The 23,758-nt window shown below is 41.4% G+C and overlaps 1 protein-coding gene across 5 annotated transcripts in view; it reads left to right on the top strand.

Annotated features, from left to right (window-relative positions):
• The first annotated feature begins 1,560 nt into the window (after positions 1–1,560).
• SPIDR (scaffold protein involved in DNA repair) overlaps positions 1,561–23,758 on the top strand; it is a 205,464-nt gene continuing 183,266 nt past the window's right edge. For all 5 annotated transcript variants that reach the window (XR_012633106.1, XR_012633108.1, XR_012633107.1 and 2 more), the window contains exons 1-5: positions 1,561–1,603; positions 9,357–9,512; positions 10,556–10,634; positions 12,123–12,308; positions 15,034–15,185. Coding sequence is in view for 2 of the 5 variants with exons in the window: in XM_074898993.1 (XP_074755094.1) it covers positions 1,589–1,603; positions 9,357–9,512; positions 10,556–10,634; positions 12,123–12,308; positions 15,034–15,185 (588 nt within the window). In the remaining 3 variants the exon portion in view is untranslated. The remainder of the gene's footprint in view (positions 1,604–9,356; positions 9,513–10,555; positions 10,635–12,122; positions 12,309–15,033; positions 15,186–23,758) is intronic.

Raw genomic sequence — 23,758 nt, 5'->3', positions numbered from 1 at the left:
TTAGTGGCAGTTTTATAAAGGGAAGGCAAGACAGGTAATGGCCACAGGGTGTCTTGGAAAAAATACAAATTGTAAACTATAGACATAGATATATGTAATTAGGGTTTAATAATCAAAATGCAGTCACACAGTATATTCTATCAAAACGTGTTTTACAAATTCTAATTAAGCTGTGAGATACAATTATCTCATTTTACAAAGACTGTTTATTATTCTTAACTGTTTAGGTGCTAACAGCCTAAGTGACCTTCTAAAGAACATACAAAAAGCAATAAAAAAAATAACCTGTCCCTTTTCTGCCAGTGTCTTCACTTATATCTGAAAAACATTTTTGAAGGCCATCAGCCTTTCTTTCTTTCAGTTAGTTGCAATCATCATTTTATGGAAAAGGTCCATTTAAAGCAGTTTCAATTCCAAGTCCCTACATCTTGGCATTGACATTAACCTTTTTGCCTGTAAATTTATCAGCTTGTTTAGAAAGTCAAAAATCTCAAGTTAATGATTTAAGAGCAAACGTTATTTTTCATGAATAATGAAAATGGCTTGTGTTTAGATGTTACTTGCTTAGATATCTAGCCAGTGTTTATTTCCTCGTGGTGTCAAACAGCATTTTTGAGATTTACTTCTGGATGAACTTGGGTATGATAAAGGATAGCGGATGCAAAGCACAGGTTGGAGAACTTCTTCCACAACAAATCCATCTCAGACACAGCTCTCCCCACTGCCTCCCGAGAAATCAGGGCTGCCAGCCCAGCCCGTGCCCAGGCATAGACGGCCGAGGCCGCAGCAGCCCCTGGTTCCCAGCGCCCCCAGTTCTGTGGGGGACCACGGGTGGGCAGCTCGGCGGGAGAAGGGACCCGGGCGAGACCAAACGTCGGACGCGGTGATAGCCACGGCGTTCCCCGCCGAGAAACCCCCCGGTGCCTGCCCCGCCACTCCGCCAAGCCGAGCGACGCCCCTCCGCCGCCGGGAGGGCTCCTATGCCCCGGCAGGGCCGGGGGGCGGGCGCGGAGCCCGCTAATACCTCCTTTACAGCCGCCGCACTGAGGCGGGCGGGGGGGGGGTGGGCAAGGCGGAGGTGTGGCAGCCCCGCAGGGAGCGAAGGAGCGGGCGAGGCCGCGCACCACCACGGCGGAGAGGGAAGGAAAGAGGAAGGAAAGAGGAAGGAAAGAGGAAGGAAAGAGGAAGGAAAGAGGAAGGAAAGAGGAAGGAAAGAGGAAGGAAAGAGGAAGGAAAGAGGAAGGAAAGAGGAAGGCGCCACAACCTCCGGCCTCGCCTCGCCTCACCTTATCCTCACTCCTCCGACAACCACCTTCACCCCCCACCCCCCCACCCCCCCTCCCCTCCCCCTAGAGCGCATGCGCACTCTGCGCCCCTCTCCGTCTCAGGAACTGCCTCCCCGTGACGTCACCCGCGCCCCGCCCTCCCGCCCAATCAGGAGCCGCCGCTCTTGCGGCGCCAAAGCTGGAAAGGGCGGGGGTGTGGCCGCCGGCCCGGGGGGGGGCAGTGGGCTGGGGGGTTCCCTTTGCCCCGCCCCTGGGGCTCCCCCGCCACGTGACGGGGGACGTGGCTGCTTTGTCGGGGGGCGATGCCCAGTAGGAAGGTACCTGCGTGCGCGCGGGAGGGGAGCGGAGCGGAGGGGCGGCGGGGAGCGGAGCGGGCTGCCGCCGGTAACTGCCGCCGGTAACTGCCGCCCGGGCCTGCCCTGAGGGCCGAGCCGCGGCCCCGCCGGCGGCAACTCCGTACCACGGCCACCCGCCGCGCCTCACGGCCCCGCGGCAGGACTTGGGGGGCGCTGGCGGCGGACGCGGAGGAGGAGCAGCTCCGCTGCCCCCTCGGAGCCAAACCCGAGCCCGGCGAGGCGGTGTAAGAAGGAAACCCAGCCGGCTGCCCGGGGGAGGGTGGTCCCGGCGGCGGGTGGTTGCTCCGTGCGCCCGGGCCAGGCAGGCGGTGGCCGGGGCGGCCAGCTCCGCCTGCCGGGCTGCGGCCCGGCGGGGCCGGTGCTGGGCGCTGCCCGCGCCCGGGGCCCCGCGGGCTGCAGGGGGAGGAGAGCTCCCTCCGGCTCGTTCGGGCAGTGGCACCCGCCGCGCTGGAGGGGGGGCGGGGAAACGCGTCCGCCTCCGCGTTCGTGGTGTTCTCGGTTGCGCAACATTGACCTTTTCTTCACCGTTACACATTGCAAGCGCAGCTGCGCCGAGGGGAAAGTGTAATTCAGCCTTTTTATTAGATGTCAGGGGAAAAGTGCAGGGAAAGTAAAACTGTGAGAGGGAGGTAGACTTGTCAAAACCACCAGACTTAAACATTCCTTTGAGTAGCTTGGCTTCTTTGGGCATGAGTTCGAGCAGAAGCAGGAGAAGCGCCACGTGCCTTTTTTTTTTTTTTTTAAATCTCCTCACTTTGTTAATTTGGTGCATTTCATGATACTTGCAGGATAGTAATTGGGACGCTGTCTCTGATTTACAGCGCTTATACTAATAGTGAGCTACTGCTGAAAGGCAGACTACAAGTGTCATTGTTATATAAATACAAATAGAGTTCAAATGACGGGTCTGGATTTAAAAGCGTTTTGTTTTCCATTTAGCATATGAATAAAATGATGTGAATATTGCACACCAATTTTCGAATATAAATAACCACACTTAAAATCAGTTTTTATGGAAGAAAATGTCATCAACGAGCTTAAAATATCCTCCTATACTTCACTTAAAGTACCTTTAATACACTATACATATTTTCTTATGAAAGTTTTGAAGTTCTGAACTAGTGAAAAACTGCACACTTCAGCTGTGAACGTTTAACCAACTCTTGTTGCAATGTGACGACAGCTTTTGATAATAGTAGCTTCTTTTGCAGACAGTGTTCCTCATTACTGTATCAATGAAAACTGTATTGTTTTCAAGTGAAAAGACAGCAGTCCTCTCCACTTGCTCACCATTAAACAATTTAAAAAACCCAAGCAAACCTTATACGTAACAAAAAGGTATGATACTGTTATTGTATCCTAAACAGTTTGGATAATTTAATCTTGTGAAACCTTTTCTAAAATACTTCTGGTTTAACCATTTTGATAGACTGCAGATTTCTGTCTAACTGCTTGGCACCAGTTATTAATACAAAGTACATTTTGATAGTATTATTCCATGAGGTTTTTTCTCAATGTAAGCGTATAGTAATTTATACTTTTGCTTAAGTAAGCATGTATAGGTTAAAAAAAATCCTGACATTCAAATGGTAATATTATATATATATCAGTTAATGAGAATAGCCTTTCATTAAGAGTACTAAAATAATGAACACAAAGGTTTTAAAACAGTGTTTTAAAAATATTGGTCTCACATCAATGTCAATAGGAAAAGTATTTTGAAATTTAAAAAAATTTTTTTTTCTTTCCCACATGCATGCTGACATTGTGGAAGGAGGTATGCCAGGTCATTGTGACTGTGGTCATACAGTTTAGATTTCTTTTCATGAATGATTACAACTTGATGAGGTTCTTTCTCAAGATCATACATATTCTTGTGAATTGTCTTTGGAAAATATTCATATTGGTTTTCAATTAAAAAAATCTTGGTTTGATAAAAAATGCAAACTATGATTTTAATTCTGCAACCTCTGTTTAAATTCTCACTTGAGGGTTTAAAATGCAAGGATGTTTTAGTATTAAATTAAAACTTCACTTTCTGTCCAGGCACTAAAACCATTCAGGAGCTCAGTAGTGTGAATGCTGTTTTGCTGAAAATGAGATTCATGTTGTCAAATTCAGTTTTGTGTTATTTTAAATGGGGCTTTTGAAGCCCAAGACTCCTTTCTTTTAGTTTGAGTACTTTTCGTGAAGTCTATGAGGACAAAGGCAAAAGATGAGGATGGCTGTTGGTCAGTGTTTGATGTTTCTGTGTACGTTAATGCAGTTGTTCCCATCAAAAGTTTTTTTTAAAAAAACCCATGAAAAGTCTGGAAACTAGTGCTGCGATTTTCAGCACTTTATTGTTTGTTCTGCTCTGTTAGGGAAGAATGCAGTAATTGTATTTGAACACTTCTGAGTGATGCTTAAGTGGCATGACTAAATTCTGGATTTGCAGGTCAGTAGCAGGAGGAGTTCATGTAAGTGAAATACTTTCTTATTATTTTTACCCTTCAGCTTATGTTGCTTTTTGTGTTAGCAAAGGTGAAGCATCAAAGAAATGCTGTTTGCATGTGAACTAGATGACTGTATTGGGTCATGTATTTTTGGGGGTTCATTCTGTGCTTTTTGGAGCAGCCCCAAGCAAGTGGTATTGTCTGAAGTGTAAAGGGCTGTGTAGTGAGTAGACTTTGAAAGTATGGTCCCAGTGACTTCATATAGGGGACTTCTGGGTAACAGGTATTTGGCATAAGTAACAATATAGTTGAGTGGAGGTATTTTAGATAGGACCATCTGTTTAAAAATCAAATCCAGTCCCCTGGCCTTATATTTTTAGTAGTCTGTTGCATAATTGCTATGCATATTTATTGAATTTTCAGCATGTGTGTCTCTTTTCCTCATACCTTCACCCACAGGCTGACGTACCATTATCTCACTGGAGATAACTGAAGAAGTAACAGGCAAAGGATTGCTTTCCATGCCCTTTACATGAAGGGCTTGATCCTAATTCCACTGACACCAGCAGGAGTAATTTAATTTTTTTCACTCCTTTAGAAGGAACTGCTCCAGAGGCAAAAAGCAATGATCTCATGAACACAGGTCAGCAGACAATTTCTGCATGAGGTGGCCATCCTAGCCTCCCCTTTTTTAACTCAAAGTTTCAGAGGTCATATTTTATCTTCAGACACTCTATGCAATTCACAGGATTCTTTGCCTGACTCTGTTTTGTAATAAATCTTGATTTTTATGAGGTAAGCCAGGTCTACATGCTCTAGCTCTTTTGAACCTGCTTCACTGATTTATTTGTTTATTTAATACCAATATCTTGTTTCTAGGCACTTCATGCATAACATTTAATAAATTACACAAGGTATTTTTTGTGTGCCCTATTTTTTATGCCAGAGGAAAAAGATGATGTTTAACCTTGTGACTCAAGATTAGGGAAATCACTGTTATCACAAAGTTTCTTTGGGAACAGCGTGGCCTTCAGGTTAGCTTCATTATAAGTATTTATTCCTCAGAGAAACATGTTTCTTAAAATACTAGTTTCTCTGTTGTTTGAAGCAGGCTGGAGCGGAAGCAAAGAGCCTTTTAAACTACATTTTCCATGGGTACCAGACCTCTGTGCCAGGTGTTGGGGAGCAGCAGCCCCTGCAGATCCGCAGGGGACGGGTGAAGGTGCCCTCCTCATCCTGGGCACTATCCCACCATGCCCAAAGGTGAAGAGCCAAACAGGGAGCTGCTCCCTCACACCCACACCCATGCTGTGGGCACACTGCCTCGCAGCTGACCTCCCTGCTACTGTAGGGCATTTGTAATTTGAAGCATGGTGACACAAGCTGTGTGTGAAAAGTGAGGCCACTCTGCTTCCCTTCTATTCTTTTCGTGGTAGTCTTCATCCAGAGGGAACCCTTTGGTGTCATTTTGTCCTTGAGAATTTTACTTCTGAATTGCATATCTCATAACTCCGTATCCATGTATATCTATCTATAACTCTTTTCTATTGCACACAATGCTCATATTACAGGTTTTTAATAAAAATGTATTTGTGTGCTTTATAGAGTTATATTTTAATATTTATAGTTATATTTTCAAATATTTATATTTCAATATATTAATCTTTCTATATCATTTATATTATAAACATTACTTGATGCATGTTGAAATGATACACTTTTTACATGGTATATTTTTCTTTAAAAAAAAAAAGTTTGGTTTGTGTACATATACACCCATACATAAATGTGCATGCATGCAGTGCTACTGTGACAAACTCCCCCCTCAGTAACTGTGGATTGAAGCTGTAGGTCTGATTTCCTGAGTTCATATCAGATATTTATATGGAGAGATTTAAATTGTCAAGGAGTTTGGGATGGGGGGAGTTGTCTTTTGGGTTTGTTTTTTCAGTTTTTTTTTTAAGGTGGTACAGGATGTGGGAAGTGGTGGAAAGGTATCTGGATTAAATGTATGGAACTGTAAGTCACTTCTGTCAGTATCAACAATCGTAAGTCCTTTTTCTCTTCCCTCCGAATGGTGTCTGCCAGAAGCTTGCAGTAGCTGAAAAACATTCGTGTAGAGGCTCTATTTCTTTACTTGTTCTGGGACTTCAGGAACTGTTTTCAGTTTTTCTTGGTGACTGTAGTGGTTATAAATTTTTGTGTGGTGATAGCAGAAACTCTCAGATTTTTCTGTATCTGGGGAGCAGGATGCATGTTGAGACGAAGAGGTAATTAACCAGAGCTGTAAGCAGTACTGACGGTTCTTGAGTTTGTAATTAAGCTGACACAGTGTCAAGCAGCTGCTGGAGTGGTCCCACAGGTCCTTGTATCCTTTCTTCCACTGCTGTGCCAGCTGTAGATAACTAGTGCTTCTTCCCAAAGAAGTTTCCTGCAGGTTTGGTTCCTTGTCACTATGTCTGCAGAGTCTGGCGAGTGCCTAGTGCTTGGGAAGAAGAAGGGGGAGAGGGGATTCCAGTTGCTCCTGGTTTGTCATGAGACCACCTGTGCTGAGACATCCCTTTAGTGCTGCTCTGAAAACCTGAGCAGCCCTGCCTTTATCCAGGCTAACAAGTGGAAGGTTAAATAACACTCTTCCGTTGTTAACAGTCATTAACTATTAATACTCTTTTTGCCTGTCACAGCCATGATTGTCTAGTGCCTCTGAAGGAGTATTCCCAGCTGTTTAGAAGTCACTCCCAGTGCCACTTCACGTCTCAATCGCAATCTACACCATAACCATCTACACCGTCTAAACTTAAAACCAGCTAGTTGTTCTACTTGTATTAGTCTGGGCTTTTAAAAATTTTGACAACTATAAACATACCCTTTCTATTCACACCCTAACCTTTCTTACTTAGGGAGAGGGAGGTAGCATGTAGCTTTTATCCTGTGCATTTTTATATGGCATTGCCTTCCCAAATCTTAACAGTTGTGCACCACTGGCCATACACCAGCTGTCACCTTCTGCTGTTTGTCCCCTCCATCTTATGCCATGCTCTTTCTTTGCTCAGCTGGTATTGCACAGGGTAGAGAAATAGAGGGATTCTATCTGTCAGGGGATTTAATGATTTTACTAATAATATGGAGGAGAAACTTAATGGAGTAATTCTCTAGTTCTGTGTTTATTAGGCATCCTAGCAATAGAAATACATTACAAAGCCTGTTTCAAATAACTTTTTGTGCATACGTTTCTGTGGCTTCTTCGCTTACTTGCAACTGTTTCTGCTTCTAATTGACCATGAAAAGCAGTGTATTGTAAACCCCTGTGCAAGTCCTAGTGCTGTTGTTGGCACAGATACACATTCTTCAAAACTGGAGTGTCCCATTTAAGTAGTAAGCTTAGATGAACCACAATTTGTACTGTAAATTTTTGTCTGCAAAATGTATCTTGCAAAATCTTCTAGAAGCTGTGAAAACGTGCATATAAGCAAGACTTCCAGCACTGACTAAGGTTAAAAAAACCCCAAACAACCCCCAAAACAAACACACAAAACCCCAAACAAATAAATCCCAAACTAGAGCCATGGCATGGTTTTGAGCCTTGGTGCACTGCTGGCCATACTGTTAACTCAGAACCTGGCGGAAGGCATCCACTTGGGATATGGAAGTGAAGCGAATGTCTCCAACTGGAGTGAGGCCTTGCTGTGACATTTTGCTGCAAAACCAAACCATGGGCCTTGATGTGTTTCAGTTATTAATATTTGCCTTGTCCATGCTTTCTTCTGTGCAGAAGTACTTACCAAGAGGATAGCATGATGCAGAGGTTTGTGTCTAAGCACGCTGGAAATCAAGGCTTGGGCCAGCACCGTCACTGGGAGGAAAGCAGGGTTTAAATTTTCTTTGTGTCATAATGTTAGCCTTTCTTGTTTAAACTGCTATAGTCTCCTTACTTAACATCACATCCCTATGAAGCTGCTTTTGATTCCTTATTTAATAACACATCAGTTTCAAGGTTATACTTCTCATTTATATATCTGTGGGAGTAGTTATGGGGACAGTTTGACTTTGGTGATAATGACCTCTTGTAGTAGCCACTTCACAGTGTAAATACCCCCAGCAATTTTAGAAGCAGGTCTTAGCAAGATCAGTTACTGTCAGAGGAAATTGCAAAGCCCATTTACTTTATCTTTACTTTAGCAGGACTGGCTGACTGGAGGGACTATAAGATGCTGCTCACCATATGCTTTTGGAAAGCACTTGGTTCATTCTTGTGAGCACTCAAAAGATCTAGAGGAGGCAAATATGCATTATCAATTACAAAATGGGCAAAAGTTGCCAAAGACTTGGTTGGGTTTTTTTGTTTGTGTTTCTTAATTCAGAGTGTATGTTAGTGTCCTGATTGACCAGCCTGGCTGAAAATGTATGTGCAATTAACATAACTTTGAAGTAATTCTTAAATATAGGTAGGAACTGTAGTTGCTTGAGCGAAAGTATGTATGAAGAAGATGGACACATTCAGGCAGATAACATAATCAACGTTTTGTAAGATCAGTTTCAGTAGCATAATGGACTAAGAAGGTTTATCATGCTCAAGATCAATTTATGTGTGTAAACTAGTGTAGAAACTGAAAGATAACTTTGGATGTGGTAACAGGCAATTCTCTCACCTTCAACTGTTTTCAGACGTTAAAATCTAGTGCATGAAGTTAGCACTGGATGCTAATCAGCATTCTGTTTCGTGACTTTATAGTCCAAATTACTTCCAGCATCCCATGTAAGAGGAAGGCAGGGCTTTGTCTACTACTTTTTGGGAAAAGGTTATGAAAGCAAATGTAATTCTTAAAGCTGAAAGAATCTGGGTTTTGTTGATTGTTTTTTAATGGAGAGCTGTATAGTGATACCTAGTTTGACCTCCTGTGTAACACAGAATTAAATCAGATTAAATATGAGTTTGAAGAAATTATTTATTTAAAGTGTATTTTACTGGGCTGTTCTTGATAAGGATAATATTTTCATCTTAATTGGTCAGCTAACACATACTGTAAATGTAACTTAGAGACAGAAAGTAGTATACTTAACAAAAATTAAATTTACGCATGACATTGTTGGTAGTGTTGTTATTTAGTGTTGCATAAAAAAATGGTTGCAAGTGTTCAAGTCTTTTTTAGCCCAGCTCATTAAAAGTGAGGATTTATGTTTGTAAGTATTCAGAAAATACTTAGGGGCAGTCTAGATTAAGTAAACTTAACTTGAATTATGTGTACAGTGTTTTTAATGAGTTTGGTTTTTTCTTGTAGCGGAAGCGATTTTGGAATGCAGAATGCACACCCTTCCCAGATGAGACGCCCCTACAGCTGAAAAAATCAAATGTCAGGACGTCAGTGGCTGCTAGTTCGATTTCCAATGCATGGCTTAGGTGTGGGGATGGTTTTCAGAGCACTTCAGTGCTGGAGGTAAAATGCTGGCTTAAAGGTGTAGAGAGATGCAAACTGACAGTTAAACCAATTTCCATGCTTGACTGAATTATAAAATGTTGCCCTTTTTTGTGTTGTTTCCCAATTAACAGCATATTGCTGTAACTGTTAAAGTAGACAAAAATGGAAAGCAGGGTTATGTAAGGGCATTGTCCTAACTTGTTAGGGTAATTTTCTGAGCATACGTTAATATGTTATGTTCCAGACAGCACTTATCACTTGGAAAATTTCAATAATACACTGAAGAATACAAAGGTTATTTGACATTTGGGATGCAGTACTGCATTTCCTAAAAAATGTGGAACAAAAGGACTAGTTTGCATCTGAAGATTTTTTGATAGATCTAAAAAGTGTATTTGCAGTTATGAATTCACTGTAGAAAATCCTGCTTTTTAATGATCCTGCAGTTAAGGATCTTGGTGCAGATGTTCTTTTGGACAATATATAAAATTATGCTCCATTTTGGGGGGTCGGGGGGGGTGGTGGTGGTGGTGATGTCTTGTTGGGTCATGAACAGAGATGTTCAGCCGGCTCTGAGTGAGAAGTGCTTTGTGCTGAAAATAGTCTTCAACCAAGTTGCTTTCCTGGTTGTTCTTCTGTTACTGAGCAGTCAGAGTTGCATAGCTTGTGGGATTTAATAAAATCAGAGACAGGGCCACAGAGTGCTTCTTTCTGTAGCCTTTGAATAGGGCACATGCTTTATCAGGCCTGCTTTTCCTGCCCACTTTTGACATTTTAATGCTGAAAATAGTGGCTCTTGTTCCTTGCAAGGTCAGATGTGATTCCTTTCATAGTCACAGTAAGTTTAGATTTCCCAAACCAATGGAAATTCCGCTTTTATTTTACTGTTCTTTATTACCTCACTCATTATATCAGTCTAGTAGAAGATAGCAAAACTAATTTGAAATTGTGCTACTAAATTGTGGTGGGTGAATAACAACAGTTTTAAGCATATTACTACATGTTAAAATTGTCTTTAATGTCTTGTTGATTAAATCCCTCTCTGTCTCTTTTTAATATAGTCCCCAAGACCTACTGATAAGAAATCCAGGATTAAGAAGCAGCTTGGACCACTGTTAACATCTGCTGAAAGTGTAGCAGGTATGTTCTATTTCATGTTAACATTGTCAGAAGATTGTCGCTTTGTTTTGCCCTTTATCAAAGTAGAAGTTGGCTCAAAATACTGGTTGCTTTCTTCTGTTATTGTAATCAGAAGCTAATTTTGATAAGAGACACAGTCATGATGCTGTTGTGCTTGGACTCCTCTATTCACCTAGAGGGCCAGAAATACATTCTGCAGAGCTGCAGGCACTTCAGCTATCACTCTTGAACAGGTGGAGGGAAGCATCACTAATGCTGTATATAGTGCATGTTCTAACCATGACAGGATATTTAAATTTTTCACATTTTTAAGGCAACCCTTAGCTGTCTAGATAGAGGGTGAAATTATTCTCTCTTCTGCTAGAGGCAGACAAGCAGTCATGAGAGACATCATTTTTCTAAGTATGAGCAATAGATAGAAAACTAGAATTTTGTCAACTTCCTGCTTTCACAGTCTCCTGTATGCACCCAAGTCTGTTTGATATTGTGATAAAAGAAGAACGCTAGGCATAATAAAGAGAAGGAGGAGGAGGACTTAATGGACTCTCTCCAGTTCCTTTTTGAGTCCAGAGGAAAGGAAAGAAAGAGGGGGACAGTGCTTTCTTCAGTCTGTATTTCTGCTTGCTCCAGCAGCTGTGCTGCCTCTGTTGGAGTTTGAGTGAGCGACTTACTGGGCACCTTTTGTCTATCTTTTGGTGTTCAAAATCGTGCTTTTACAGGTTTCTGAAAAGAACCTCCATGTGTTGCAGGAGGAGATATGGTTTTGTTTCCCTCTTGTGGGCCTCCTGCCTAATTCCAAATCCCAAGTAATTGTTTAACTTCCCATTTACCTAAAGAACTTCAGTAGTTGTAGGAAATGGAAAGTTTTGCCTTCCTATGATTGCTAATTCTGCATGCTCTACTGCTAAGTATTAATCATTTTCTCCTTGCTTTTATTAAAAATTAGGGAGAAAGGTATTTTGAATTTAGATGTCTCACTTCAAAAACACAACAGCTTTCTTCATTACTCCTGGAGAGTTTAAAATTTTTTCCTTGCAGGACAAAACTGGGAAGTCATCTCTACTGATGGCATACTTTTATTAATTTGTTATTCATTGTATAAGGTCAAACAAATCCTAAACCCAGAATTCTAAGGGTACTCTTTATTTAAACCACTTGCTATTTTGAAGACACATGCACAAGCATTGGGATTGTGTGTAGAGGACTACATGTCAGACAGTCGTTACTTGTCCTAACTGCTGAAGGACTGATTGATAGTCTCATTGTATAAAATGAAGTGTTAGCATTTATTGTGGAGAACCAAAATGAAAATAATGCGTGTATGTATAAGAAATATGTGTGAGTTAATGCTCCAGTATTAATCTGTGATGCCTGATGGCTGATATTTTTTTCTAGTTCAAAAATAATATTGTTTAATTTTTAAGATTTTTAAATTTAACAATATAACCTTTGTGTAACAATCTAACACTTTATGATTCTTTTTAATAGGATCTGCTGCAGCTGAAAGCTCTAAGGATATTGAGGACATAATATGGACCTCTAGTGGCAGTGATTTTTCAGATGATGAAAATAAAACACTGATTCCAACATTATGCAGTATAAAAAGTCATGCTTCTGAAACAGAGGAATCACCCAGCAGACATGAGTTATTGTTAGAGGACAGTAGTAGCGAAGGTAAGTTCAAACACAAACAGATTTGTGAAGAAATCTTCTATCAACTTCAAGTGCTGTAATGAAAATCCTTTGAGATCATTCTGACAAAATGACATGATCTAATCCTGTTTCAGTTAAATCAGTTGGCGTTGGTTTCATCAATTTCATCTGAGTATGGAATAAAGTCTTAGTATAAATTATGTACAAAAATTTTAAACTGTGGAGTAAAGGAGCATAGTTGGGCACGCTATACATCCAGTAAAGCATGTCAATTCATTTCAATAGATTGTAGTTTATTTGTACCATTTTCTTTTCAGTGCTGTACAGTGCGGTACAGATACTGGGGTTGTGAACAGCTTTCTCTGCCCACCCTGTTCTGGTGATATTGCTGTCTGCATGTACTGACTGGATGTGGCAGACTTTGCAGCTGCAGGTAGCATCCCATTCTGTGGCATGAGTTTTCATTTTGGTACACAGCGTTGTTTCCCCTGTTAGGTGTATTGTGCGAACCATGAGTTTTGTTCTTAGGACTTGCTTACTAATTTATGGAGCAGGGGATGACGGGTGAGAAAATTGATTTAAAAGTGCAGCTAAAGACAGAAAAATCTTTACTTATGTACTCCAAACTGTTAATTAAGATAATGCTTTGTTTGCATTAGAACTTGTTAGGAAGTAGTTTCAATGTGACTATTTCCAGAAGAATAAATCAGGTTAGCTTTGTAATACTTCAGCTAGATCTGAAGTGTTACAGCTAGACTTTACATCCTGAATGTCTGGCAAAGTGTTCAGGCAACACCATGAGTTGATTTTTTTTCATTCATATTTTTGTTGTTGATTTAACACTGTCATTAACATATCTGATGGTCACCTTTTTTTATTTCTAGTAATTTTCTTTCCTTATTTTTTAAATAGAAGACTGTCCTTTTTCTAGACTGCAGTCTGGTGCTCACCAGGAATCTTTCTAACCTGCCATCAATATAATTCCATTGGACTTGTCTCCTGCAATTATATGCTGCAGGTTCTAATCATTAAGTCTCTTTATTTAAGAGACAATACACAGACTTCTTTTTACTCTTGCAAGAGCAAAATTTGGTTTCTCTGTGTAAATGAAGAAACCCTGATGTATTATGTGTCTGCTTGAAGTTACTGAGGAAATCCAGTAATTTCCGTTTTTCTTCTAAACACCAAAATTTGTTGAAAGCAGTGGGGAGTAAAAGAATTGTAATATCCATGCTTTTTCAAGTAACCCTTGTATATAGTAATTATAGTATTGTACACATGTGTGTGCCTATATAGGTACAATTGTAACTATGGGGATAATAGCTGAGAAAGTATTTTTAAAAGTGACATGCCCTTTCATGTGAAGTTCACCTTCAGAGACAGAATGTTGAGTGGGACAAGATAAAACTGATTGTGTCCTATCTTATTAAAGAGTTTATCCTGCTGTCACAAGTTGTATGCAGCCTGCCACACTGCTTCAGGAGAGACCTCTTTGTGCTACTTGGTCACTGATGTCTGTGTTTAAAATTCCTGCTGAAACTTTCTTGTAGTTAGAAACAGAAATGCACTCACTTGTGTGAAAAAGCAGGCAACACCAGAGCTGTTTGTTTATTTGTCTGGATACTTCAGAGTTTGGAAGTTCCATGGAGAAACTAGTGATTTAGACTATAGTAGCACTGCCAAGTCCATAAGGTACTGACACAGTTCCACAGATCTGTACAGATACATAGCATTATGCAGGTGCCTCCTTTCTCTGTTGCCTCTCCCTCTTTCAGTGTTAGAAATGTGACATTTACAAAAGCAGAAAAGCAAAACCAAAAAAGCTTTCATCCCTCCTCCTCCAAACATGCTTATTTATACAAAATATGAAATTCATCATCTCAGTACCTTGTGGGACTTGGACTTGAAGGGTGGTGAGGCTGCTACAGTAGCTCAGGCTTCCACTGCTTTCAGGACATCCTCAGAGGCATAAGTGGACTTTTGGAACTGCATTAGATACCACCGGGTCATAACGGTGGTGGAAGAACAGTTCTGCATCTCTTTATTGCCATTTTGCTGTAGATTTTCTTGAAAAAAAATCTTTTCATGTGCCTGTTTCTATTAATTTATCCTAAATAATCCTCTGTCTGATGTGCTTAGAAGTTTGATTTGCAGACCTGTGTATTTAGCCATGGTGTTTTAGGAGGTAACCATTTCAACTAGCTTCTTCATTCTCTGGGGGGGTTACCACATATAGCAGATGTTAACTTACACCAATTTTTCAGCTGTTCCGGGTATTTGCTTAGAACAGTTAATTCTGAACAAGCACACCTGGAAAATCCAATGCAACTGGGCAGCCCCCACCACCAAGTAAAACCTAGGCAAACTAATAATAACTAAAAAAATTCTACCTACCTAGGCAGTTAAATATACTGCCTCCTATGGGCAATACTTTGAAATATTTTTAAATGTAATTTTTCAGTTAAATATACTGCCTCCTATGGGCAATACTTTGAAATATTTTTTAATGTAATTTTTATCTCTTTCTTCACAGAAGCTTTTATTGTCTGCTCGTATGATTTAGCTTTTATGAGAGGATCACAAAATAGTTAAAGATCAGTTGAACATATATAAAAAATAGCTTTGCACTTTTCCCAAGTGAGGGATAATTGTAGTATTACTCTGTTTGACTTCATGCTTATGAATAATACATGGTGAGTAAGAAAAATTCTTTTTACAAATTTTTTAATTTCTTTTTTTATTTCAGATGAATCAGAGTTCATTGATTGGGAGAAGGATAGTGATTCTACTGATAGGTGTGATGGAACAAATGACAGTTCACTGGAGATATCAGACTCGGACTCCTGCACAAATCTTAATTCTCTGCCTGTCAAAGAGGAGAATGATGAGCTTTGTAAGGTGAGAAACTGTTTCAGATTAAAAAAAAAAAAAGGCGCTTCTACTATAATTATGGGGTGTATTCATATTTGATTGCATTTAATTTGGAGGAATGTGAGGTTTTTGCTTGCCTCATCTCTCCGGAAGGCATTCTGTACACAAGAATTTGAAGGCATTTTCTCAGACTGCCAAACCTCAAAATGAAGCAGTGCCCCACACGTAGAGCCTGGTAGTGTGGTCACTGAATCACGGGATGACTGAGGCGGGAAGGAACCTCTGGAGGTCATCTGGTTGAACCCCTCTGCTCAGAGGGGTCAGCTGGAGCTGGCTGCTCAGGGATGTCTGTTTGGGTTTTGAGTATCTCCAAGGATGGAGACTCCACAACCTCTCTGGGCATCCTGTGCCAGTGCTTGGTCACCCACATAGTACAGAAGTTTGTTCTTACATTTAAATGGAACTTCCTGTATTCCAATGTGTGTGCAAAAAGGTAATCAAGTGCATAGGTTTCTCACCAGAGATGTGGTGATCTGAATTCTCTACAGCCTTTAGCTGCCTGGTGCAAGTTGATGTCCAAATTTTCTGTAAAGTGATGGGTGAGACAGTAATCCTATTTCTTTTTAGTACTTTGAGACCTTGACTATATCAAATACAGGTTTCGTGACTAGAGCGTGTTCTGAGAGCGGTGATGAGATAAGGGAGTAATTACAGGGCTCCCTGTGTCACTGAGAAGTGGTGAGGATTCAAGAGCTCAGGAAAGGGGCAGCAGTCAGTATTGAATCACCCCAAGATTTCGTAGGTTTTGGGGTTCTTTTTACTGTAGAAAATAGAATATTATTTATAAAGAAGGCATGCTGTATCAAGTACAGAATAAGTGGCAGAAACGTTGATCTTCATTTAGTGCCTTACTAACTATGTTAAAAGACTGGCGATTTGACGCTATCCTAGGCGACGTTCACATTTAACCTCTGGTGCTGGAGGCCGCTGAGGGCTGCACCGAGCCGCCGGGGCCGGGGCCGGGTCCCGGCAGGACGCAGACGGCGGCGCTCCGGCAGAGGGCGCCGCAGGCCCGGGCTGCGCGGCCCCGGCCCCCGCCCCGCCTGCGGGCCCGACCGCCGCCCTCCCGCGGGCGCGGCCCTGGGGCGGCGGCGGCGGGGAGCGGGCCGGGGCGGCCCTGGCCGCCGGGCTGGAGCTGCGCCAGCGCCTGCGGACGAGGGAGGGGAATGGGCCGCGTCCCGGCCCCCGAGATGGGGACGGGGAAGCCTGTTACCGAAGCGTTTTAAAGCCTTACGAAAACTCATTTAAATTCATGTATCGATTCTTTATTAAAAGCTCCGGGAGAGAGGATGGTTGGAGTATGACAGTGAGTTGTGCTCCCCGAGGAAGAGCTGTTGCCAGTTCCCCAGTGAGTGAGCCCCAGTGCAGGGTCCAGCCGCCTTTCTGGGGACAGGGTCTTGCTGCCGGCCGAGGTGAGACAAGTGGGTCTGGCCGTAGCACATGGCAGTATGCAGCTGCGGTGGCCACATGGCACCCAGCTTTCCCCTCGCTCACACGGGTGTCAGCAGCAGTTTAGCATCTGTCGCTCAGAATTCAGCAAAGGCCAGTCAACTTTTTTTCAAGTTCGTGAAGAATTGATCTTAAATTGCTCAAGTCTTGGGCAGCAGCACCAGAAGGGACCACACACGGAGTGCATAAATCTGGGAAAACAAAACCGGGATTTATGTAAGCAGTAAAAGTTGTTCTGCTTTTATTATATTAGCATGACTTATGCCAATGTAGATGGAGAGTTGGATAAATGTTATGAGACACATTCATATTAGTAAGTGGTGCCCCTTAGAGGGCTTTTTCAGGTGCCAGCCATACTGTAATAAAAGGTTTTTAACCCTAACCAGAATAGTTATGCTACTACAAAAGCTGTGGGTACATTCAGAATCTGAGGATGCGTCTGGAGATTTCCCAGCTGGAGTGCCATGCTGTGGGCCTTTTCCTGGGTGCTCAGCCTTACCAGTTAACTTTCATCTGGGAATTTGGTGTATGCAGGAGGGTAAATCCCCAGCAATCTCCGTTGCAGTCGTTGTTCTACTTTACTTGGGATATGCTGTTTTCCTATAAAAAAATTGCAGGCAAGCTGTTTGAGTTGTTCCCAAGAGAGAATAAGAAAAGCAACATTCGCGATAGGAGGTTGTTTGCTATATGAGTATTTCTTTAAAAGGCCTGTTAATTTTGTGGCCTAGTTCACGGTAAGGAGGGAGAAAAAAATCCAAATGTTGATATATCATCATTTTTGTGGTATTTACTAAATCTTTGGAACTTAATGGAGTGTGTGGATAATCAAAAGACCATGAAATTTATTTTACCCCACTTCAAAATATGCCAAATACCAAGAGGTTCTGGAGGTTTAGGATTGCTGCCAAAATATCTTTATGGTAGTATTTACCCATGGTAGGAGTATACTAGGTTTCTAATAGGAAATCTCAAAAGATTAATAACTTTATGGCTTTTTTCCTCCCCCCATACAGACCAATAGATCTAATTTGAAAATTAGTTACATTCAGTGATAATTAACTATGTAGGAAGACATCATGTATTGTTTTGGTATGAAGATAAAGCTCTTGCTTATTTGTAGGGTGTAAAGCTGGAGTCCTGGTTCGTATTATGTTCCAAGTCCCTGTGCTGTGTCTTTCCTATCAGCTAGCCGCCTCTGACGTGTAAAGCTGCTTGATAAGAGAATAATGAGGAAGGCAAGTTGAAGCTGGTCTTGTGGTGAGCAGCTGTTAACTAATTTTTTGTTTCGGTTCAGCTCAGAATTTTTAGATATGACATCGTCATGCTTTAATTTCCTTTGTATATTTTTAGGGGATGGGAAAGATTTTTTTTTTTAATTGTTAACTTTGCTTTAGCTTGTAACTGGTTGAAATTTTGCTTAAGGTGATGCAGGACAAAGACCTGGCAAGGCCTGATCCCAGATGGTTTTGTTTTGAGAATTCCTCTGCCTTGAGGTGCCTGTGGTGGCTGCCTAGTTGACTTTTTTCTTGGAGTGCTAAAATAAAGACTAACAATTAATATTAATTTTTCAGCATACATGTTTTCTAGGAGAGCACCATGTAATCACCTCAGAATTGATCTCATGTATTTTTATGCATTGGTGAGGACTACTTTTTGCCTGACTTGTGCAGACCTTGTCTCAGGAGCTGAAGTTCTGTATTTTAACAATTATTTATCTCTGCATTATTTTCAACTTGTAAATATTTTAATATTAGGGATTAAATGAAATCTAGTGTTCTTGTGGGTGAATTCATGTCTCCTGCCATACTACCTCCTAAACTGGAGGTTACTTCCTATGTCCTTGTGCGCTGAGTAGAATCATCTTCCATTCTCAGATCCCTCTTTAAAAGACTTTCTGTAACTTAATCACTTAAAGTAGGCCAGTGTTTTTATGGAGTATATAATTTTGGTATCTTACGGAGTATGGTCTTTTCTTTTTGTCCCATGTGTTAAATCTACTTACCAGTTTCTGATGGGTAGCCAGATTTGCTTGCTTATAAAGCAAGGCAAGTGAGATTTATCCCAGAATGGTGTGAGGACAATTTCCCTCCTTTATATTGCTAATGTGTAGGAATTAGTCTCTGTACTTGCTGTGCAGCATTAATAAAACTTAACTGGTTATAGCAGACAAAAGTGTTTTTTGCAAAGCACACTAATAAGCTTGTCTGCTGATCTTAACGTCTAGTTTGGCTGAAAATTCATCAAAAAGCCATGTGGTTAAGAGCTTGTTTCCTTTAAACACATATAGAATGGTAATATCCCCGAAGTATCTTGCTGTATAATGATAGACAACTAAAAAAAGCTAATTGTTATATTTCATACCTTTCAAAACTCTGTTAAATGGATCACCACCATATTCTCAGCTCTCTATTGTGCTGCAGTCTGTGTGCTCTGACAGTGGGCAATCTAATGTGATCATGTTCAATCTTGTGCAAAAATTGTTGTAATGTTATGCAAAAGGTAATTTTTGGGTTTTCCCTGAGTGAAGTGCACATTATTTGAGAAGTTCTTCCTGCTCATAGATGTATGTAGGTTTATGTCTTTTACCCGAGGCCTTCTCATCTGTCAAAGTAAGGTTCACTCAGTTGCTTAGTGCATGGATTTATTACTGTCTTAACTTTGCTTTTAAAAAAAACCAAACTCTGACCTTCTGTAGTATTACACTGAGGGGGATTCAACCTACCTAATAAAGTCTTGAAGAGATCACTTAGAAGGTGAGTAGGCCAAGGTTTTGCTCTTATTTCTGGGCCTCCTCTTATGTCCTTGCTCTCTTGATCCATTATGATGGTAATTATAACTATCATTGGCTTGGTAATTAGAATTGAGTCTAGCACTGTTGTTGTGTAACAGAATTTAAAATAGGTTATGTCAAGGTAGGGAATCATTGTTATGGAAAATGGAATTTGTGTCATCCTGTCAGACTGATGACTTAACACTGATAAAGGATAATGATACGACCATGTTATTGCAAGCACTTAATTTTGTCAGTCTGTTACCAAAGGAAGCTTATTAGAATATATACAAGAATACCCATAAACTTACTATGATTTCTAAATGTGTAATACATGGAATAGTTCAGGTTGGAAGGGACTTCAAAATGTCTCCAGTTCAACCTGCAGAAAACAGGCTCAGGTGCAAGGTCAGACAAGGTTGCTTAAGGCTTTATCCAGTTGGATCTTGGCAAACTCTAAGGATGGAGACAGCATAACTAGTCTGGGCAACATCCTTCTTCCCTGCTTCTCTTCTCCCTCTCTCCCCAGAAAATGGAACCTTACTTTTCTGGGTAGAACTGGCCTCTTCTAGCAGGGCTCTTCATGTGGGCTTTTTAGGCAAGACTTACTAGTCAAAAGACTGCAAGTCAGTAGTGGTACAGAAACAGATGCCTTTTGCATTCATATCAGCAAGATGGAATGATTTATACCTGAACTACTAGACAAAACTGAACTTGTGCACCAGCTGCTTTCTGCTACATCCCCTCTGCAGGGATGTCTCTGCATCTTCTAATCCAGAAATGAAGCCTTGAAGCTTTTTTTCCTTAGTCACAGACAAAGTAGTTCCTCTTCCAACTTTCTGTTTCCGTAATTTGTTCAGATTATCAGAATAGGAAACAGCATGTTTCTGGGTGAGCTGTGGCTACCTGTATTATAACTAGCTTCTCTAAAGTCTCCAGTTAAACAATGACCCCATTAATTTTAAAGCACTATTGAAGATATTAGTTCAGCTACTACCTAACTGGTCCAGATGTTCCTTGCTTTGATGGTTTAATGTATCTTGGGAAGACTTTTCTTTATAATTCAAAGAGACAGGAATTTAAATCTCAGTGTAGCTGAATTGGCTCATTATCCTCCTCAGGAATGATGCAGTCAGTCATATGAGTGTCTTGACACTCAATAAGTGTCTCTTCAGTGGTATAAAAGGTCCATGGTGGCCGTTTCAATGAAAGTTTCTTTGATCACAGCTGTCATACTTACAGGTACTTTCATGTCTGTGTGTATGCTCTTGTAGGTGATCCAGAGTATCACTGAGGTAGCTGTACTTCTTTGTGCCTAGTTTGTGGAATTCCCTGGATGTCTTATTAGCTGAATACAACAGACTCGTGTGTACCACATGCTGGGTGTACAAAATCTGATGGATCGCAGGAGCTACCGCAGTGACATAAACAGACTTTAGACCTTGCTGTCTTGTGCTGTCATTCCCAGGCTGTATTTTTATGTTGTTTGAAGCACGAGGCTGTTTGTGCATGCTAATCCAGCCCCTCTGCTTTGTTTAATTTAAGGCTTCAGCTGAGCCTCATATTCCTTCTTGCACAGCTCTGGAGAGCAACAACTTTAAGTGCAGCTGACAGCATTGCTATCTCGGCATCCTCGTATTGAATGCACCCCTCTTTGCTGTCTTCCCCCCCCCCCCCCCCCACCTCCCCCCCATGTTTGCTGGTGTTTTAAACAAGATTCAAGTGGCCTGTGTTAGTTTTCCTACAGCTGCATGCCGCAGGAGACATCTGCATTTCCTCAGGCCTGGCACCTCTTGGCAGCATAGCTCTCTTCACAGCACCGCAGAGGGTCTTCAGGAGTACCAGTGAGAAGTGAAGTGGTATATGTTTGCCCTGTCAGGACCCTGATCTCTTTCTCAAGAAGTGCATCAAAGAAAGAGGGTCTCACCTATCTCCTGTTGGTAGCCTGCCTGGTGCTACAGCAGAAGAGCAGAGCATGCACTGCCAAGAGTGCAGTGCTCTCTCCTGAAAGGAGAGAAGAGTAAAGCCAGAGGAATTAACAACATTAATAGGAAGTTGAAGGTTTTTGTCTTGTTTCCTCACCTCTGGTGAGGCTTTCTGTTTGCCATTATGGATAACTTGCTAATAGGTTTGTGCTTTGCAGAGAGCTGTGAGGACAGTCAGAAAACTGCTGGATTTTGATTTGTCTAACTTTGTCTTCCAAACTGATTCCTAAAGATGTGTCTCAGGACTCCTCAGGCCAAATCAAAGAAGAAATTGATTTGAATTTGTTTGAAATCCTTTTTGAAGGAAGTGTGGAAGAGAAGTTTTAGTGGAATACATAGGACCAGTCTTAATAATTTCTTGTTCTGATAAAACATGCTTTGTAAATACTGTGGTTCTGGAAGGAGACCTAAACTTTGGCTCATGGCTTGAATTCTCTAAAAGCCTTTGGTTCAATCTTTCCTGTGGGTTGTCACTTTGTTTTAAAAATTATTTTATGATCTTTCAGTGTCTGGTTCAGTCATCCATCGTGCCAGTTAGTTGGATCAGGTAAAGGCTCACATGTATCAAGGAAAGTAAAATACTCTCTTACTACCAGGCATGTTTGTTGTATCCAGTGGTGAAGAAAACATTTCTTGTCCTTTTAAGGTACCTAATGCAGTTGCAGCTTGCCTCTTTTCACAAGTGAACCCTACTGATCTTGGGTTTTGTGGTAGCATTACAAGACAGACATACACTTGGCTATCTGGAAAAAAATGCATGTGTAGTACTGCTTAGAGAATGGCTAAATAAAAGTAAGATATTTAAGTGTTCAAGGACATCCAATTCCTGCAAGAAAAAGTAAAGCATGAGGTGTACCACAATCGTGCAACTATCCCTGTATTTAGGCTTCATCTTCTTGCAAGTTTATTGTCACTTTTCATGGAAACAGAGCTGTTCCTTTGGTGGTAAGGTTTAGTGTAGTGTCAGCTGAATTGTGATCATCTGGAAACAAACTTAGAATACGTTAGAAAGCCCAGGAAGACCAAAGTTTAGAAACTATTCTATACTAACCTCGAGGTTATTAAAGCCTTCTGAGGCTTTTCCAGTGTGTTTCTCCCTCTCTTTAATGAATGAAGCTCTTGTATATCTGTGCTTGCTTTTATCTCACATGGAAGAAGGCAGCTATGTGGGGGTTTTGGTTTTGATTTGTGGGTTTTTTAAAGTCATGCCACTGTATCTTTTGCTTGGAAAGAATGCTGTTTGGTGGTATGGTATGAGGAGCAGGACATTTGTTCCTGGCTCCCATCACAATGTAGAACTGTGTTGGATAGATAAGAGAGGAGTAAATAGGGGTAGAATAAATAGAATAAAACTGAAAATGTTTATAATAAAATTTAATAAATTTGGAGGCAGGAACTTTTGTTGGGTGGGGAGTTGGCTTTCTTGGGGACAATGAGATGGGACTGAGGTGGGGTGTAATCCCAATGTCTCTCATATCCAGTTTGGCAGCGTCTGTGTCATGTTCTGTTGCTCTTTGTGATAAACAGTTTCTATACAAATGTCTGAATCATCTGTAGATGACAATTCAGATTTACAGTTCTTTTGTTATCAGGACACTTACATTCCAGACTAATAACCCCAGTGACTGATTAACCCTTTCTGTGGAGACTGTCTGTTGCGATGGGCTAGAAATCAAAAACTGTAACATGCTAAAGAGGATTTTGCCTGCTCTGCAGGCATCTGTTAGCGCACTCTCATGTACATGCCAGCTGCACACAACACTGCTCTCATGTTTTCTTTTTTCCCTTTAGCGTATTGCTGTGTGCCTTCAGACCAGGGCAGCAGCCTTAACTACTTGATGGTTTTGTCTTTGTGTGTCCTTGATCTCACTGGAAACATGTTCGTAAATAGTTACTTCATACAATATCTCTCCCACTACTCACAACTTCAGCTCAGCTTTATTATTTTCCACTTCCTGGACATGTGAAGAAGCTGTTGCACCTGGCTGTTGATTCACTGCTCAGTCCCAACACAGTGGCATACTTTTTGACTCAGTGTCAGTCATTGTCCTCCCACTCTGTCTCTTCTTCCCAGCACAGTCACTATTTCACTCAGTTGTCCCCATTCACCCTCACCTGGTCATTGCTTGGTCGCAGTTCACTGCTTCTCTCTTGCCTAATCCAACTGCTTAGTCTGTGCCACCAAATACTCTCATCTGGTTGCAACCCTTTAGAAAGGGTGGCTGCGGCAGCTCCTCAGATCAGGTGTCTTGCCAGCACAGTGTTGTTGTGGCAGCACGCAACAACTTTTCTTTCTCTACGTGTATTTTTCTCGTCGTTGCACCAGGGGAGGAAAG

The sequence above is a fragment of the Athene noctua genome, chromosome 2, assembly GCF_965140245.1.
Source record: "Athene noctua chromosome 2, bAthNoc1.hap1.1, whole genome shotgun sequence".
In the NCBI taxonomy this organism is placed as follows: Eukaryota; Metazoa; Chordata; class Aves; order Strigiformes; family Strigidae; genus Athene; species Athene noctua.
This window is presented reverse-complemented; position numbering and strand designations above follow the sequence as displayed.